This window comes from Bos grunniens, chromosome 2, assembly GCF_055505025.1.
Source record: "Bos grunniens cultivar Pamir isolate PY7600 chromosome 2, Bosgru_T2T1.0, whole genome shotgun sequence".
Taxonomy (NCBI): domain Eukaryota; kingdom Metazoa; phylum Chordata; class Mammalia; order Artiodactyla; family Bovidae; genus Bos; species Bos grunniens.
Window position 1 is genome coordinate 89,285,878 of NC_141166.1, and position 16,867 is coordinate 89,302,744.

Here is a 16,867-nt window from a genome sequence, read left to right on the forward strand (position 1 = left end):
GTGAGTCACTGAACCTCCACTGTTTTCAGCAACAAAGTGGATGGAAAACCTCAAACCCCACTGAGCATGCCTGAATTCTTGCTGGGTGAAGGGGTTAGACTATGCCAGGCAATCTGTATCCACCATTTTGCCTTCCCAGGGGGAGGTGGAGAGAAAAGGGAGGAGTTCAGGCAGGAAAAAGAGAGGAGAGTAAGTAGATGATCTGAGAGAAAGTGGAGGAAGAGATGGAGCTTTGATGTCACATACAAATGACTAGGAGTAAGTTTTTTTTTCTCTTCTGCTGCTGCTGCTAAGTCACTTCAGTCGTGTCCGACTCTGTGCGACCCCAAAGAGGGCAGCCCACCAGGCTCCCCTGTCCCTGGGATTCTCCAGGCAAGAACACTGGAGTGGGTTGCCATTTCCTTCTCCAATGCGTGAAAGTGAAAAGTGAAAGTGAAATCGCTCAGTCGTGTCCTACTCTTCTCGCCCATGGACTGCAGCCTACCAGGCTCCTCCTCCATCCATGGGATTTTCCAGGCAAGAGTACTGGAGTGGGGTGCCATTGCCTTCTCCATTTTTTCTCTTCTAGATGTCTGCAAACTATCTACTTTCTCTGAGTTAGGAAAGATATTTATCAATTATTAAAAAATGGCAAAATGTTACACTCTTCCTAGGAATTTTGTAGGAAAACTGTAATGCTTAAAGTCTAACCAAGGAACTCAGTTAAATGAGACTGATGTCAACAATAGCTGGTGCTTATTTGAGCCAGCTGGATTTTCTCTCCTCTTTAGAACTTTCTCTAACTGGTTCAGGCTTAAAAAGTCTCCTTTCTCTGAACTCTCCTGGCAATCAGGGTTTGTGCGACTCATTTGGTAATTAATCATGTCTACTGCCGTGTGTCATCACCTATATAGTTTTCTTCAAGTGATCAATTTTTCTTTTCTTTTACTGTCATTCTTCATTTTGCTTTCTGGTTGCCCTGCTCTTCAATTATTTACATCTCTTATTGTTATTCATCTTTCCAACCTTTCTGCCATCCCATCAATGTCAAAGTTGCACGAAGAACTTTATATCTCAAACTTCTTTGCGCCTTCCACAGCACCAATATTTTGCACAGACCTGTCACTTGGGAAATGTGTGCTGCCTTGGTTAAATTTTATAAGGTTAATTTTTAAGAACTCTAGTTTTGAAATTAGAAATATCTATCGTCACTACATAATTCTCTTAAGTTTGGGAGACAGGTTCAAGTGCACTTGTTGCATCTGGCAGTCTCAAACGTTAACCCTCACTGCAGGCGTTAGCATCCTCCCTGCGAAAGCGAGGATGCCTTACCTTGGAGAGCTCTTTCGGTCAGGTACTGAAGAGAGGATGCAGGGAACAGGACTGGGGCCATGTGAGTTTTCCGGGTGGGCGAGACCCGGCAGGTCTGTGCCCCTCGGAGTGGGGAGAAGAAATGAACCTTTCACACTTCTCAGGGCTGTACGAATCGGAGAATGCGAATGAGCCGGCGCTCGAGGCGCCTTAGAGATAAGCTCTTCCTAAGTACAGGCGCGGTGGGGCAGTTGTGGCTCCTGTTGACATCTTCCCTTCCCGCTTCAGCATAATCCCGCTGCTCAGTGCGGCTGTTCTGCGCGGCGCCTTCCTCGGGGTACCCAGCGAGCGGGGTGTCGGGGCCGCGGAGGCAGAGGCGCACGCTCAGGGGGCGCGGGTTAACTTGCGCACCTGGCACCTGCCACACGGCGAGAGCGCGGGCTGCCGAGCAGAGGGCGGCCGTCGCCGCCACCCCCTTTCTCCGGAGCGGCCGGAGCCTGAGCACGCTCCCGCGGGCCGGCCGCGCAGCGGAGAGAGTGGGTGGGCAGGCGAGGGAGGGGAAGGGAGAGGAAGGAGGGAGGGAGGGAGAGGGCGAGGCGCGTCCCCGCGGCGGGGGCGCGCTCTCGCGCGGGCTGCCGGGATCGCTCGCCGCCGCTGTGGTAATGTCCGCCATGTTGGCCATGGCGCAGGGAGCGGATCGGGCGGGCGAGCGGCGGATCTAGTGTGTGGAAGCGGCCGCGGGCGGCGGGGGGCTGTTTTCGGGCGGGGTGGGCGCCCATGCTGTGGCCGGGGGCAGTGAGGAGGAGGAGGAGGAGCGGGCCGGCCGCGCTGCACTGAGGAAGGAGGTGGAGGAGGCGGCGGGAGTCCTCCCCCCCTCCCCGCCCGCCCCGCCGCCGCCGCCCGGGCTGTTCCTGTGAGGCGGGGAGACAATGAGTAAACTCTCCTTCCGAGCGCGGGCGCTGGACGCCGCCAAACCGCTGCCTATCTACCGCGGCAAGGACATGCCTGATCTCAACGACTGCGTCTCCATCAACCGGGCCGTGCCCCAGATGCCCACCGGGATGGAGAAGGAGGAGGAATCGGTAGGGACTCGAGTGTTTATTACCCCCCCTTCTCTCCTCCCCCCTCCCCTTTGTCAGTCGGGCCTCGCCATTCACAGAGCGCTTTACGCTCGCTGGAGGGCGCCGCTGCCGCTCCAGCGCATGGGACCCTACGCCGGCGGAGTAGCGTAAACCCTTTCGGCCGGCGCAGCGCCCGCCCGCGGCCGCCATGTTGTTGCGTCCCAGTGTTGTGATTAGCTCGCAGCGCCGCTTACGCTGCCGTAAGGGGGCCTTGCCGTAAGCGGCGGCCGGGAATGGCGCAGGGGATGTTCTGGCCGCACTTGGCGTACGGCCTCTGTTTACCTCCCCCCCCCGCACCCGGGTGTGGGATTAATTATTAGGCAAGGGACCCTTTGGCTAGGGAAGATTGCCCCCCCTCCCAGACACACACACTTTTAGCTTTAGTTTCGTATTGGGTTCTCTTTGAAATGAGTTACGGAAAGTAAAGCGCTTTGAAAACAAACATCATCTTCCTCCTAGCAAGGTAATCTCGTTTTTCGGCCCTCGTTCGTGCAGAGGGATGGAGGTGATGGTGCAGCACTGCGGCGGGAGAGGGCGGGGGCCGCGACTAGTAGCAGGATGTAGCGTTAGAAAGCCGCTGACCGGCTAACTCTGTGGCCGGAGCTAGTCGTTTCTGCCTGCCTAGGGGGGACAGCGCCCGCTCCATGCGCTGTGTTAGAAAGGGACCGGGGATGTGCTGTCCTCGGGTCGCGTCCCCGACAGTTGTCATGGCTTGGCGGACGGGGCGGGGGCGTCTTTTAGAAGTTGAGGACCTACTGCATCCAAGGTGACAGCTGCATTTTTTTTTTTAATAATAGCAGTTTAGGGCAAAAATGCTTTCCCCCCGATGGTCTACATTTTGGATACGGTTGAATTTCACCTGGCTTGACAGTGTTGGTGACTCTTGGAGTGGTGTTACTTGCGTGCGAAGTTCATAGTAACTGCACCCTCAAGAATTTCTTCAATGAACCTGTGGTCCCGCCTTATTGTCAACTCCGAGTGTGTGTGGATTGGTTCTCTTGCTTCTGTGACTGTCAAAAGAAGGCCCAAGGTTTCTGTGATTGGTTTTCTCTTTTGACTATTAATATTGCAGGAAATGCTTTTATGCTTTTGATTGGCTGCTCGAGTTGTGACCTCATTATATTACCTTGCTGTTACTACTTTCTGCTGTGATTTAATCACATTTCTCGGTGTTTGATTATTTGAAAGCCTGGGCTTTCTGTAGAAAATGAGTATGTCCTCAATAGCAGATGAACATTCAACTTAAAAAAAAAATAAGATGAAAACCCAAGATGTATATTGAAGGTTTAGAGCTAAGTCTTATGTGAAAATTCTTTCTGTTTTTACGTAAAATTTGTTTCTAGCTTAGCTCAATTTTCCATAGGAAAGAAAATTAAGGGAGTTATAATATATATGAGAATTAATTTAATTGAACTTTAAGTTACATTTCTATTAATGTCATCTCCTGAAAAGAATTGGTGGCTAATGAGTCTTAAAGTATCCGTATTGTATGTTTTTACTTGGACCTTATTATTTTGGTTTGGGAAGAACTTGAGTTAAGAAACTTGTTCTAGAATGGTTAGCCCTTGGATGATATATTACTTTTTGCAGATAGTGATCAGCAACATACTTAATTATTGCTTTAGGCCCTTAGTCGCATAGGTCTTGGTATTATCTTGATTTAACAAGAAAACTTGCAGTTTAGTTCCTGCCTTAAAAATAAATGCTAAACCTCCTTAAGATCCTGTACTATTAAACTTGTCTATAAAGCTTGTGATTTTCAATCTAGAGCATGGGTGCTAATATTTATTATTTTCAGTAATCTGCTTCAACTGCCCGATTTTAGGGAAGAAGAAATCCAGTTTCTGATAGAACTAGAGTTGAAACTCAGGACTTCTGACTCTGTCCTGTCCTTTTTGCTTCTTTAACGTTACAAGTGAAAGTTCTAAAAATAAAAACTGAGCAAATCCTAACAGTTAAGATTTTAAGTCTAGGGTCTTTTGCTTCCCAGAATGTCCAGTTGGGATGTTTTTTCTTTTTCTTCTTTAGCAATCCATTGCCATAACCAGTTGGCAACCTTGTCTCATTCTTTTTCTTTTTTAAATTAAAATATAGGTCAGAAGACTTGTATTTTCATGAATAATAGCCAATTCAGTTCTTCTGGTCTTATTTATAGGACTTATGTTATTAAGCATAATTATTTGTTCATTAAATGTGTATGTGTGTGTGTGTGTGTTTGTATGTACATATGTATCGTGGTCAGTATGTGTGCTTATATCTGACTCTTTGTGACTCCATGGACTGTAGCCCCCCAGGCTCCTCTGTCCATAAATTCCCCAGGCAGAAATATGGGAGTGGGTTGACATTTCCTCCTCAAGGGGATCTTCTCAACCCAGTGATGGAACCTGCATCTCCTGAGTCTCCTGCATTAGCAGGTGGATTCTTTGCTACTGCGCCACCTGGGAAGCCCATACAAGCAACAATAAAATAACAATTTCGTGAATGTTTCACTTGTGTTTCAACTTCTGTTATCAAAATATTCTAACTAGTTCCTTTAAGAAGTATGTTCTTTTTAATCACATAACTTCTTTTTAAAAACCGAAGGAAAACCTCAGCTTTCGGATTTATAATTGTTTCTTGGCATTTCTACATCATCTGTAGTATGACCTCTTCCTGCTTGGTTGGTAGTATCCTTTGACTTCACTTTATAAACTTCATGGATCTGCTATCCCCACACCCTAACACCCCCCCAGCCTTAAAGTTAAGGACTGTCTCTATTTAGCTGTTTGAATGTCATTAAACTTTGTGTAGTTATTAACTCCGTTTTGAGTTACATTTTGATAATACCTAGGTGAGGTGGTCTAGGTGTTCTTCGGTCCTGGAGCATTCGGTCATAGCTGACCGTATTCATTCTTTTAGCTCGGCTCCTTTGGACATAGAGGCATACTTGCTTTCTTCCCTTTTTTTATTCTCATTGTTTTTGCCTAAGGTCTCCCAGTTGGCGTCCTTTTATAATTCAGTTTCTGTAGTGTTTCTCATGGCATTTGCCTAGGTCAGATACTGTAAATTTAGGTTTACCTGGAATCTAAACAACTGGAAAGATTAGGTGATTCATATTCTGCTACCTTTCCAGGAGTGTTGTAAAGTGATAGTTGATTTTAACAATAGCTGCCATTTTTTGAATACTTAAGCCACAGTTACTATGCTGAGAACTTTATATATGTTGGTTCATTTAATCCTCTTTAAAATCACCTTTTTGAGATATAATCTGTATAAAGTAAAACATACCCATTTAAGGCATAGGGTTCAATTGAATTTCAACAAGTGTGTGCACCCATGGAAGCATCATCACAATCAAGATATAGGAATATATCAATTATCCTAAAAGTACCCTTTTGCTCCTGTGGAAGTCTGTCCCTTTAGTAGTTCTGAGCTTTCTTTCACTGCTGGTTAGTTTTGCCTTTTTGAGAATTTCATGTAAATGCAGTCATATGTTTTCTTGTGTTTGGCTTCTTCTGCTCAGTGTGATGCATTAAAGCTTCATTCCTGTTGTGTGTATTAGCTCACTTACTGAATATGGAGTAGTATTTCAGTGAATTGATATGGTGTAATATATTCATTCATCTATCTATTGCTGTATATTTGAGTTATTTCTAGTTTTTGGTTTTCATTTAATCCTTGTAACAGCCCTGAAGGTCTCACTGCTGATAACTGGCAAGACTAGAATTCAAACTATTTAATGTTACAAAAGCCCATTCTCATAACCACGGTGCTTCATATTGACTTCTTATAGAACCCTGAATTATCTTCTGAACTGTTATTAAGTTCATTACAGTTTCTGTGAATAATTTTTGCTTTTTGTAATTACAGGGAACTTTAAAAGGTGATACTGATTTTATTGGAATATTATTAAGCAACACAGTTTTTCATCACTTAACTTTTGCTGTAGGCCTTTCACATTCCCCACCCCCACCCCACCCCCTACTTTTTTTTTCTTAGAAATCTGTTAACTTTTTTCTCCCTGTATTGGCACCATTATGTTTGTGTGTTTGTGGTATCTTAAGCATGTAAGAAAGTTGTCACAAACTATTCTATTATTTAGATTTTCTCCTAAGCAGTTGCAACCTTTGTAAGGCCAAGGATCTTTGCATATTTTGTTCACTAATATACTCCAGTTGCCCGAAACTTCGCCTTAGTATGTAATATATACTTGATAAATGTATGCTTGTTGAGTGTTGGATGAGCTTCTGTTTCTATAGCAAGAGCTGAACATGAGCTCTGGGTGTGTATAATTCATTAGCGGAATTTGTTATTCTTCCAAATACTCCTTTTGGTTTCTTACTTTGAAACTGTGTATCATTCAAGGGATAGATCTGATAGAGTGCCTGAAGAACTATGGATGGAGGATCGTGACATTGTACAGGAGACAGGGATCAAGACCATCCCCAAGAAAAAGAAATGCAAAAAGGCAAAATGGTTGTCTGAGGAGGCCTTACAAATAGCTGTGAAAAGAAGAGAAGCGAAAGGCAAAGGAGAAAAGGAAAGATATACCCATTTGAATTCAGAGTTCCAAGGAATAACAAGGAGAGATAAGAAAGCCTTCCTCCAGGATCAGTGCAAAGAAACAGAGGAAAACAATAGAATGGAAAAGACTAGAGATCTCTTCAAGAAAATTAGAGATACCAAGGTAACATTTCATGCAAAGATGGGCTCAATAAAGGACAGAGATGGTATGGACCTAACAGAAGCAGAAGATATTAAGAAGAGGTGGCAAGAATACACAGAAGAACTGTACAAAAAAGATCTTCATGATCCAGATAATCACAATGGCGTAATCACTCACCTAGAGCTAGACATCCTGGAATGAGAAGTCAAGTGGGCCTCAGGAAGCATCACTGAGAACAAAGCTAGTAGAGGTGATGGAATTCCAGTTGAGCTATTTCAAATCCTGAAAGATAATGCTATGAGAGTGCTGCACTCAGTATACCAGCAAATTTGGAAAACTCAGCAGTGGCCACAGGACTGGAAAAAGTCAGTTTTTATTCCAATCCCAAACAAAAGCAGTGCCAAAAAATGCTCAAACTACCACACAATTGTACTCATCTCACATGCTAGCAAAGTAATGGTCAAAATTCTCCAAGCCAAGCTTTAACAGTACGTGAACCGTGAACTTCCAGATGTTCAAGCTGGAGTTAGAAAAGGCAGAGGAACCACAGATCAAATTGCCGACATCCAATGGATCATTGAAAAAGCAAGAGAGTTCCAGAAAAACATCTATTTCTGCTTTATTGACTATGCCAAAGCCTTTGACTGTGTGGATTACAACAAACTGGAAAATTGTTCAAGAGATGGGAATACCAGACCACCTGACCTGCCTCTTGAGAAATCTATATGTAGGTCAAGAAGCAACAGTTAGAACTGGACATGGAACAACAGACTGGTTCCATATCGGGAAAGGAGTATATCAAGACTGTATATTGTCACCCTGCTTATTTAATTTCTATGCAGAGTACATCATGAGAAATGCCGGGCTGGAAGAAGCACAAGCTGGAATCAAGTTTGCCGGGAGAAATATCAATAACGTCAGATATGCAGATGACACCACACTTACGGCAGAAAGCGAAGAAGAACTAGAGAGCCTCTTGATGAAAATGAAAGTGGAGAGTGAAAAAGTTGGCTTAAAACTCAACATTCAGAAAACTGAGATCATGGCATCTGGTCCCATCACTTCATGGGAAATAGATGGGGAAACAGTGGAAACAGTGCTGACTTTATTTTTGGGGGCTCCAAAATCACTGAAGATGGTGATTGCAGCCATGAAATTAAAAGACACTTACTCCTTGGAAGGAAAGTTACGACCAACCTAGACAGCATATTAAAAAGCAGAGACAGTGCTCGCTTCGGCAGCACATATACTAAAATTGGAACGATACAGAGAAGATTAGCATGGCCCCTGCGCAAGGATGACACGCAAATTCGTGAAGCGTTCCATATTTTTTACCTGTGTCAGATTCATTTTGATATTTGGCAAAACTAATACAATTATGTAAAGTTTAAAAATAAAATAAAATTAAAAAAAAAAAAAAAAAGCAGAGACATTACTTTGCCAACAAAGGTCCGTTTAGTCAAGGCTATGGTCTTTCCAATAGTCATGTATGGATGTGAGAGTTGGACTGTAAAGAAAGCTGAGTGCTGAAGCATTGATGCTTTTGAACTGTCATGCTGGAGAAGACTCTTGAGAGTCCCTTGGACTGCAAGGAGATCCAACCAGTTCATCCTAAAGGAAATTAGTCCTGAATACTCACTGGAAGGACTGATGCTGAAGCTCCAATACTTTGACCCCCCTGATGCGAAGAACTGATTCATTGGAAAAGACCCTGATTATGGAGGAGAAGAGGATGACAGGATAAGATGGTTGGATGGCATCACTGACTTGATGGACATGAGTTTGAGTGAACTCTGGGAGTTGGTGATGGACAGGGAGGCCTGGCGTGCTGTGGTTCATGGGGTCGCAAAGAGTCAGACATGACTGAGGGACCGAACTGAACTGAAATCTTTTTATTTCCTCTTAAGTCAAAGGATTCTTTTAAGTACAGAATTTTTTGCACATAGTGTAGCTGCAGTATTGGCGTTTATATTGTGTTAATTATGCCTCTCATTGGTGTATGTAGCTTTGTGTAAAATACTTCCTCACATCAGAGTGAGCCAAAATCTACATGAAGCACGTGATCCACTTATATTTTTTTTTAACAAGACCATGACTGGTTTGAATTGCCATTTCTACCCTCATGTTAGTTGCCTAATTTTTGTCATCTTAATATTTTAAGTGATATTTTGATTGATAGGATCAAAGTATATTCATTTTTCTACCATTTTTGGTACTGATGTATTTCATGTTTCATAATAGGGGAGTTCACGAATATAAAATACAATTTTGTAGATGATATTGTAAAAATATTACATGTTTATTCTTTCAGCAAAAGCAAATATTGGCCAGATATAGTGTAAGTGCCAGGTTTTATCTAAATAAGATATTGGATAACTAAACAGGTCTGAATATTCGAAGTGTATGGACTGTTGTGTGCTAAAGTGTTAGGATTTAAAGAAACATACAATACAGATCTTGCCTTAGGGAATTTGAATGAGTCATAAAGTCACCCTAAGAGACATTTAAAAGAGTTAAAAAAAAAGTGAAATGTTAGTATAGTTAATAGGAATTAAGAGTAAACCAATGCTGGAATATAGAGAAAATGCTTCTTGGAGAGAAATTTAGCAATTTGGGCTGTCAGGTTTGGTTGTATAGTGTAAGTTGAAGCAAATACTTGAGTACAGGAATATCTAAAGCAAGTTCTGTGGTTAAGTAGACTAAAGGAAGGTTCTTCCATATATATATATATTTTTAATCTATGCTTGTTTATACTTTTTCCCTTGCTGATAGAAGCTTCAGGAGGGTAGCAGTATGTTTTTTTTCTGAGTGCATTATTCTCTTAGCTCTTTCTCCTTCATTTGGACATATGGATGGCTTTCACTTCTTTTCTTTCCCTTCCTTTGTTCCCTCCTTTATCTAGAAAGTGTTTAGAACATGGACAGTGCTATGTATATATTTGGTGAATGAATGAAAAATAGTTGGGATGGAGATTAGATTTTTGAAACCGTAGAGTTATAGCAGATTTTAGATAGTTTTAAATGCTAAGTCCAAGAGTTTGTAGGAAGATGTAGAATAAAGTATTATGTGAGTATGAAGTCTTTCTCTAGTTTTGGTTCTGTTATTAAGTGGCCATATCATTTGGGAAAACGTGCCCACCTTCTCTGAGCCTCACATCAATCATCACTATCATCACAGCTACCATTTATTGAGTGTACGTTAGCAAGTGTGTTGAGTATGTGCCAGGCATTTTATTAAACAGTTGGTTATTTAGAGCTCATTATAATGGTAGGATGTGTCGGTGCCATTATCTCTTTTCCACAAGAGACTGAAGCTTCATAAATTAAGCAGCTTCCCCCACCTATACCAGAACACGAGAGAGCCAGTATTAAAACTTGTGCCCTTTGGGTGATTGACTCCAGGGTTTTTATCTTTACCATTGCTCCATCTGTAAAATGAGTGGGTTGAAAACTAGATCATATCTAAGGTTCATTACATCTGTTCTTCTCTATCGTTTATTAGCCCATGGGCATGGAGGAGTCATTTTGTCTCAGGGAATGATGTTATGAAAGAAACTTGGTGGAGAATGCCTTTTGTAAACACATTCCTTTTTTTGAAAAGAGGCCTAAAAATATTTGACAGGTAGGACCATTAGGTTGATTTCAAGTAATGGAAGCCAAATTTTATTTCTTTAAGGTTCCTGGGGTTGTTTCATAGACAACACAGAAGGGTTGAACAGTCAACGCTTGGCCCACCAGGAACCAGGGCAGCTGTGTGCTCTTCAGCAGCAAGTGACATTGAAAGTGAAAGAAAGTGAAAGTGGACGTCGCTTAGTTGTGTCCAACTCTTTGCAACCCCCATGGACTATATAGTCCGTGGAATTCTCCAGGCAAGAATACTGGAGTGGGTAGCCTTTCCCTTCTCCAGCGGGTCTTCCCAACCTAGGAATTGAACCCGGGTCTCCTGCATTGGAGGCGTATTCTTTATCAACTGAGCTGTCAGGGAATCCTGGGTGACATTAATATAACTCAGTTCTAGTAATTATCAAATTTTTGAGAAGTAGTGTGGGCTTCCCTGGTGGTTCAAAAGAATATGTGTCTGTTACAGGAGATTGCCTACAGTGCAGATCTGGGTTTGATCCCTGGGTCAGGAACATCCTCTGGAGATGGAAATGTCAACCCACTCCAGTATTCTTGCCTGGGAAATCCCGTGGAAAGGGGAACCTGGTGGACTATAGCCATGGGTTCGCAAGATTTGGACACGATTTAGCAACTACACAACCGCCACCGAAGGGTAGTGGTTAAGTGCATGTATTCTGGAGCCGGACTATGGGTTTGAGTCCTCAGGCAGAATAATTTCATCTATAAAATTTCATGGAGTTGTTGGGAAGATGAATTGTAGTGTGCTTGGGATAGTTTGAGACATGCAGCAAATGTTCAATAAATATTATCTATTATTATCATCTGTATTATATTTCTTTTAGCTTTTCAACTCCAGGTTCCTTGCACAGCTGTAATCCAGAGGATAGACTTTGGGGGAAATACCAGGAATAAGGGATGAAGACAGTGAACAATTCTCTGATTAGGGGTTCTGAGGATAGGCATTAGGATAATCTCCTAAATCTCTCTCTGTTGAGATGTGGTTATCTTATGTCAGAGTTTTTAACAAATATCAAGATTAGTGTCACTTTTGAAGGCAAGAATTTTATAAAGTTACACTAAAGAAATTGTTGAAATAAATGCTCAGTTCATCTGTCAGAAGATGACTTGAATGTGCTCGAGTATTGTGTTTAACCACATTGTAGTAAAGTTTCACAGTGTTACGCAAAAGGAACAAACAAAAGCAAAATGCTCCAGATTCCTGAGATAGAGGATTATTATTGATTTAGCTTGGATCAGTTCAGTTCAGTTGCTCAATCATGTCCGACTCTTTGCAACCCCATGGACTGCAGACGCCAGGCCTCGCTGTCCATCACCAACTCCCGGAGTTTACTCAAACCCATGTCCGTTGAGTCAGTGATGCCATCCAACCATCTCATTCTCTGTCGTCCCCTTCTCCTCCATCTTCAGTCTTTCCCAGCATCAGGGTCTTCTCAAATGAGTCGGGTGTCCTCTAAGTCAAGGAACAGGGGAAGTTAGTATACAAGTGCAGTCAGGGGCTCGCCCCCTGAGGATGAAGCTTAGCTAGGAAGCTGCCCTGAGAGATGTGCTACTGATGGATATATGAATGTGTATACTTGGTTGTGTTTTTGCAAACTTCAAAGGTGTTTTAATGAGATGGAAATGTTTTGCATTACACTTTTTTAAATGAAAGTTGAATGAAGGACTATAAAAGAAGTCTCCAAAATCCTTTTAAAGAAAGCAAATCCTTTACAATTACTAATTTTCAGTGTAGTAAGGGATGAAATTTTCTGTGACTTTGAATAAATTATTTAACCTTCCTAAGCCCTTAGTTTCCTCATTTGTGAAATAGAATTGAACTGAGTGATCTTTAAAGTTCCTTTAGCTATAAAAATTTCTTGCATCTGTGAATTCACACATCTACCTACTGGGCATATCATACAGAAGGTAAATCATATGAAAAGAACTAACAGATGAGAGATTGAATATTAGGAAGATATTAATGGGTAAGATTTAATTCTTTAACGTTAATGCTATGCTGTCGATTTGGTTTAGATTTCTTTCTTTTTTTCTTTTTTTAAGGAGGATCAGTTACATATCCACTGTCTTGTACTGTTTTTTTTTCCTAGAGATCAAGAGAGCAATCTACTCTGCGGTATGATGTGTTTCCTTGCTTTCATGAGATTTTCTTTCACTCTATTTACTACTCTTACTCATTGCTGTAAATGTTCTGAATATGAGTATACTTTTTGCTTCATGCTGCTGCTTCTAAGTCGCTTCAGTCGTGTCCGACTCTGTGCGACCCCATAGATGGCAGCCCACCAGGCTCCCCCATCCCTAGGATTCTCCAGGCAAGAACACTGGAGTGGGTTGCCATTTCCTTGCCCAATGCATGAAAGTGAAAAGTGAAAGTGAAGTTGCTCAGTCGTGTCTGACTCTTCGTGACCCCATGGACTGTAGCCCACCAGTCTCCTCCGTCCACATAACACAAGCTTATTTTAACTTCTCAGTACCATGTTTTTCACTTGGTCTGTATGTATGGATATGGATGTATGTATAAACAGAGTGAGTACATGTGAGAGAATGGACATTTATTTTCTCAAGTAGACCAGATCCTCTAAGGATGTTATCGTTTCTTTGTTTTATTCAGCACAGGCTGAGTGCCTTCTCAGACACTTAAGTGATAGAAAGTTTGTAATACAGACATTGACTGTGATCTTGACCTCTGGGATTGAGTTTGATTGTATTACTGAATAAACAGCTGGCATCTTATTTCATTTTAAGTAGAGCTGAAGTAGAGAAATGGTAATGGGAGCATAGGAGACAGCCTGAGGAGCAGAGGATGGTAGGTAGAAATGAGCCATGGAGCAGGCCAGTGCAGAGGGTACAGACTGGATAACAGAAGGTCCAGTATACTTATTTGATTATCTTAAAACCGACTCTTAATTATTGTCTACAGGCAAAAATGGAACAGAAGTTCAGACTACTTTATTATTCAGTACTGTTCTTTGTGTGATTAATATTGGAGAAAGAGGTCAGTCACTTCCAAATTCTCCCTAGTACCATTTCCTTATATTTGTTTTGTTGTTGTTCAGTCGCTCAGTCAGGTCTGACTCTTTGCAACCTCATGGACTGCAACACACCAGGCTTCCCTGTCCTTCACTATCTCCAGGAGTTTGCTCAGACTCAAGTCCGTTGAGTCATTGGTGCCATCCAACCATCTCATCCTCTGCTGTCCCTTCTTCTCCTGCCCTCGGTCATTCCTTAGCATCAGGGTCTTTTCTAGTGAGTTGGCTCTTCCAATCAGGTGGCCAAAGTATTGAAGCTTCAGCATCAGTCCTTCCAATGAATATTCAGGGTTGATTTCCTTTAGGATTACTTTATGTTTCTGTTTTCTGGTCAGTTTTACTGTGCAGTCTGAGGAACGCAGAGTCCAAGAGTCAGCCAAGCTCACTGTCTTAACTCACATCCATATCTTTGCTTCTGGCTTTCTTACCTCCTCTTTTGTTGTTGTTGGCAGAAGGATATAAGGTTGTAAGCTGGGGAGTCAGCAAGCAGCCAGCCCTAAATTGTACAGCTAATTTGATAAAGTTATTGGAACTTTGAAATAGTGATATAGGTTTCAGTTTTGGCTTCTGTCACTTTCCTCTAGGCAAGATAAATTATCTCTTTAAGCCACTTTTCTTCATATGTTTAATGAGAAGTATCTCAAAAGGTAATTTAAAAGATGAACTTTTTGGAAAAACTTAAAGTCAGTGTCTCATACAGGTGACTGTATTTTTAATTATTAATAACAATTTCCAGTTATACAACATAATAAGTGTGAAGGAATATAGAAGTGTAAAATATTCAGAGTATCTCCATGCATTACTGTGTGGCATAGTTTCACTTTTCTTCTCCTGCCATTTAAATAAATTTTTATAGCTTTGAAACATTAGCAAGTTGATACATATATTTTGCTCCTTCTATCTTTGTTTCCTGGCAGAGCATTAGTAATCCAATTAAAAAATGAAAGACTAAAGATTAGCAGCCAAGAAAACTAAATCTTCAATTAATTCTCAGTAATAATTGAATCATAAATAGTTGATAGTGAAATACTGTATTTGTTTTTAGAAGTGATTTTTATTTTAGACATATTAGTCATAGAGGAAAAGAGAGTTTAGCGATGAAAATTGTTCAGTGGGTGGTGTACACTGGAGAAATGAATGAAGAAAGACGTTCCAATAGACCAGTGAACCCTGGTGTGAACACCTGTTTGGAAACTTTGGAAAGCAGGGTAATGAAGAGGGTCAGCAAAAACAAGACCGGGAACTGACTGTGGCTCAGATCATGAACTCCTTATTGCCAAATTCAGACTTAAATGGAAGAAAGTAGGGAAAACCACTAGACCATTCAGGTATGACCTAAATCAAATCCCTTATGATTATACAGTGGAAGTGAGAAATAGATTTAAGGGCCTAGATCTGATAGATCGAGTGCCTGATGAACTATGGACGGAGGTTCGTGACATTGTACCAGAGGCGGGGATCAAGACCATCCCCATGGAAAAGAAATGCAAAAAAGCAAAATGGCTGTCTGGGGAGGCCTTACAAATAGCTGTGAAAAGAAGAGAAGTGAAAAGCAAAGGAGAAAAGGAAAGATATAAGCATCTGAATGCAGAGTTCTAAAGAACAGCAAGAAGAGATAAGAAAGCCTTCCTCAGTGATCGAGGAAAACAACAGTATGGGAAAGGCTAGAGATCTCTTCAAGAAAATTAGAGATACCAAGGGAACATTTCATGCAAAGATGGGCTCGATAAAGGACAGAAATGGTATGGACTTAACAGAAGCAAAAGATATTAAGAAGAGGTGGCAAGAATACACAGAAGAACTATACAGAAAAGATTACCACAACCCAGATAATCACGATGGTGTGATCACTCACCTAGAGCCAAACATCCCGGAATGTGAAGTCAAGTGGGCCTTAGAAAGCATCACCACGAACAAAGCTAGTGGAGGTGATGGAATTCCAGTTGAGCTCTTTCAAATCCTGAAAGATGATGCTGTGAAAGTGCTGCACTCAATATGCCAGCAAATTTGGAAAACTCAGCAGTGGCCACAGGACTGGAAAATGTCAGTTTTCATTCCAATCCCAAAGAAAGGCAATGCCAAAGAATGCTTAAACTACCGCACAACTGCACTCATCTCACATGCTAGTAAAATAATGCTCAAAAATTTCCAAGCCAGGCTTCAGCAGTATGTGAACTGTGAACTTCCAGATGTTCAAGCTGGTTTTAGAAAAGGCAGAGAAACCAGAGACCAAATTACCAACATCCGCTGGATCATGGAAAAAGCAAGAGAGTTCCAGAAAAACATCTATTTCTGCTTTATTGACTGTGCCAAAGCCTTTGACTGTGTGGATCACAATAAACTGTGGAAAATTGTTCAAGAGATGGGAATACCAGACCACCTGACCTGCTTGTTGAGAAACCTGTATGCAGGTCAGGAAGCAACAGTTAGAACTGGACATGGAACAACAGACTGGTTCCAGATAGGAAAAGGAGTATGTCAAGGCTGTGTATTGTCACCCTGTTTATTTAACTTCTATGCAGAGTACATCATGAGAAACGCTGGGCTGGAGGAAGCACAAGCTAGAATCAAGATTGCTGGGAGAAATATCAATAACCTCAGATATGCAGATGACACCTCCCTTATGGCAGAAAGTGAAGAGGAACTAAAAAGCCTCTTGATGAAAGTGAAAGAGGAGAGTGAAAAAGTTGACTTAAAGCTCAACGCTCAGAAAACGAAGATCATGGCATTTGGTCCCATCACTTCATGGGAAATAGATGGGGAAACAGTGGAAACAGTGTCAGACTTTATTTTTTGGGGCTCCAAAATCACTGCAGATGATGATTGCAGCCATGAAATTAAAAGACGCTTGCTCCTTGGAAGGAAAGCTATGACCAGCCTAGATAGCATATTCAAAAGCAGAGACATTACTTTGCCAACAAAGGTCCATCTAGTCAAGGCTATGGTTTTTCCTGTGGCCATGTATGGATGTGAGAGTTGGACTGTGAAGAAAGCTGAGCACCAAAGAATTGATGCTTTTGAACTGTGCTGTTGGAGAAGACTCGAGAGTCCCTTGGACTGCAAGGAGATCCAACCAGTCCATTCTAAAGCAGATCAGTCCTGGGTATTCTTTGGAAGGACTGATGCTAAAGCTGAAACTCCAAT

The 16,867-nt window shown here is 41.9% G+C and overlaps 1 protein-coding gene and 1 non-coding gene across 4 annotated transcripts in view; both read left to right on the top strand.

Annotated features, from left to right (window-relative positions):
- Window positions 1–1,249: 1,249 nt before the first annotated feature.
- EPC2 (enhancer of polycomb 2) overlaps window positions 1,250–16,867 on the top strand; it is a 128,216-nt gene continuing 112,598 nt past the window's right edge. For 2 of the 3 annotated variants that reach the window (XM_086352574.1, XM_086352583.1), the window contains exon 1: window positions 1,250–2,372. In XM_086352574.1, the coding sequence (XP_086208700.1) occupies window positions 2,220–2,372 (153 nt within the window). In that variant the 5' untranslated portion in view covers window positions 1,250–2,219. Of the gene's footprint in view, window positions 2,373–2,555; window positions 2,875–16,867 lie in introns of those variants that run through there. The other variant, XM_086352590.1, reaches the window with a different exon arrangement.
- Window positions 8,282–8,388, top strand: LOC147378318 (U6 spliceosomal RNA). Its single transcript, XR_015153984.1, has one exon. It is a non-coding gene; the product is annotated as a U6 spliceosomal RNA (small nuclear RNA).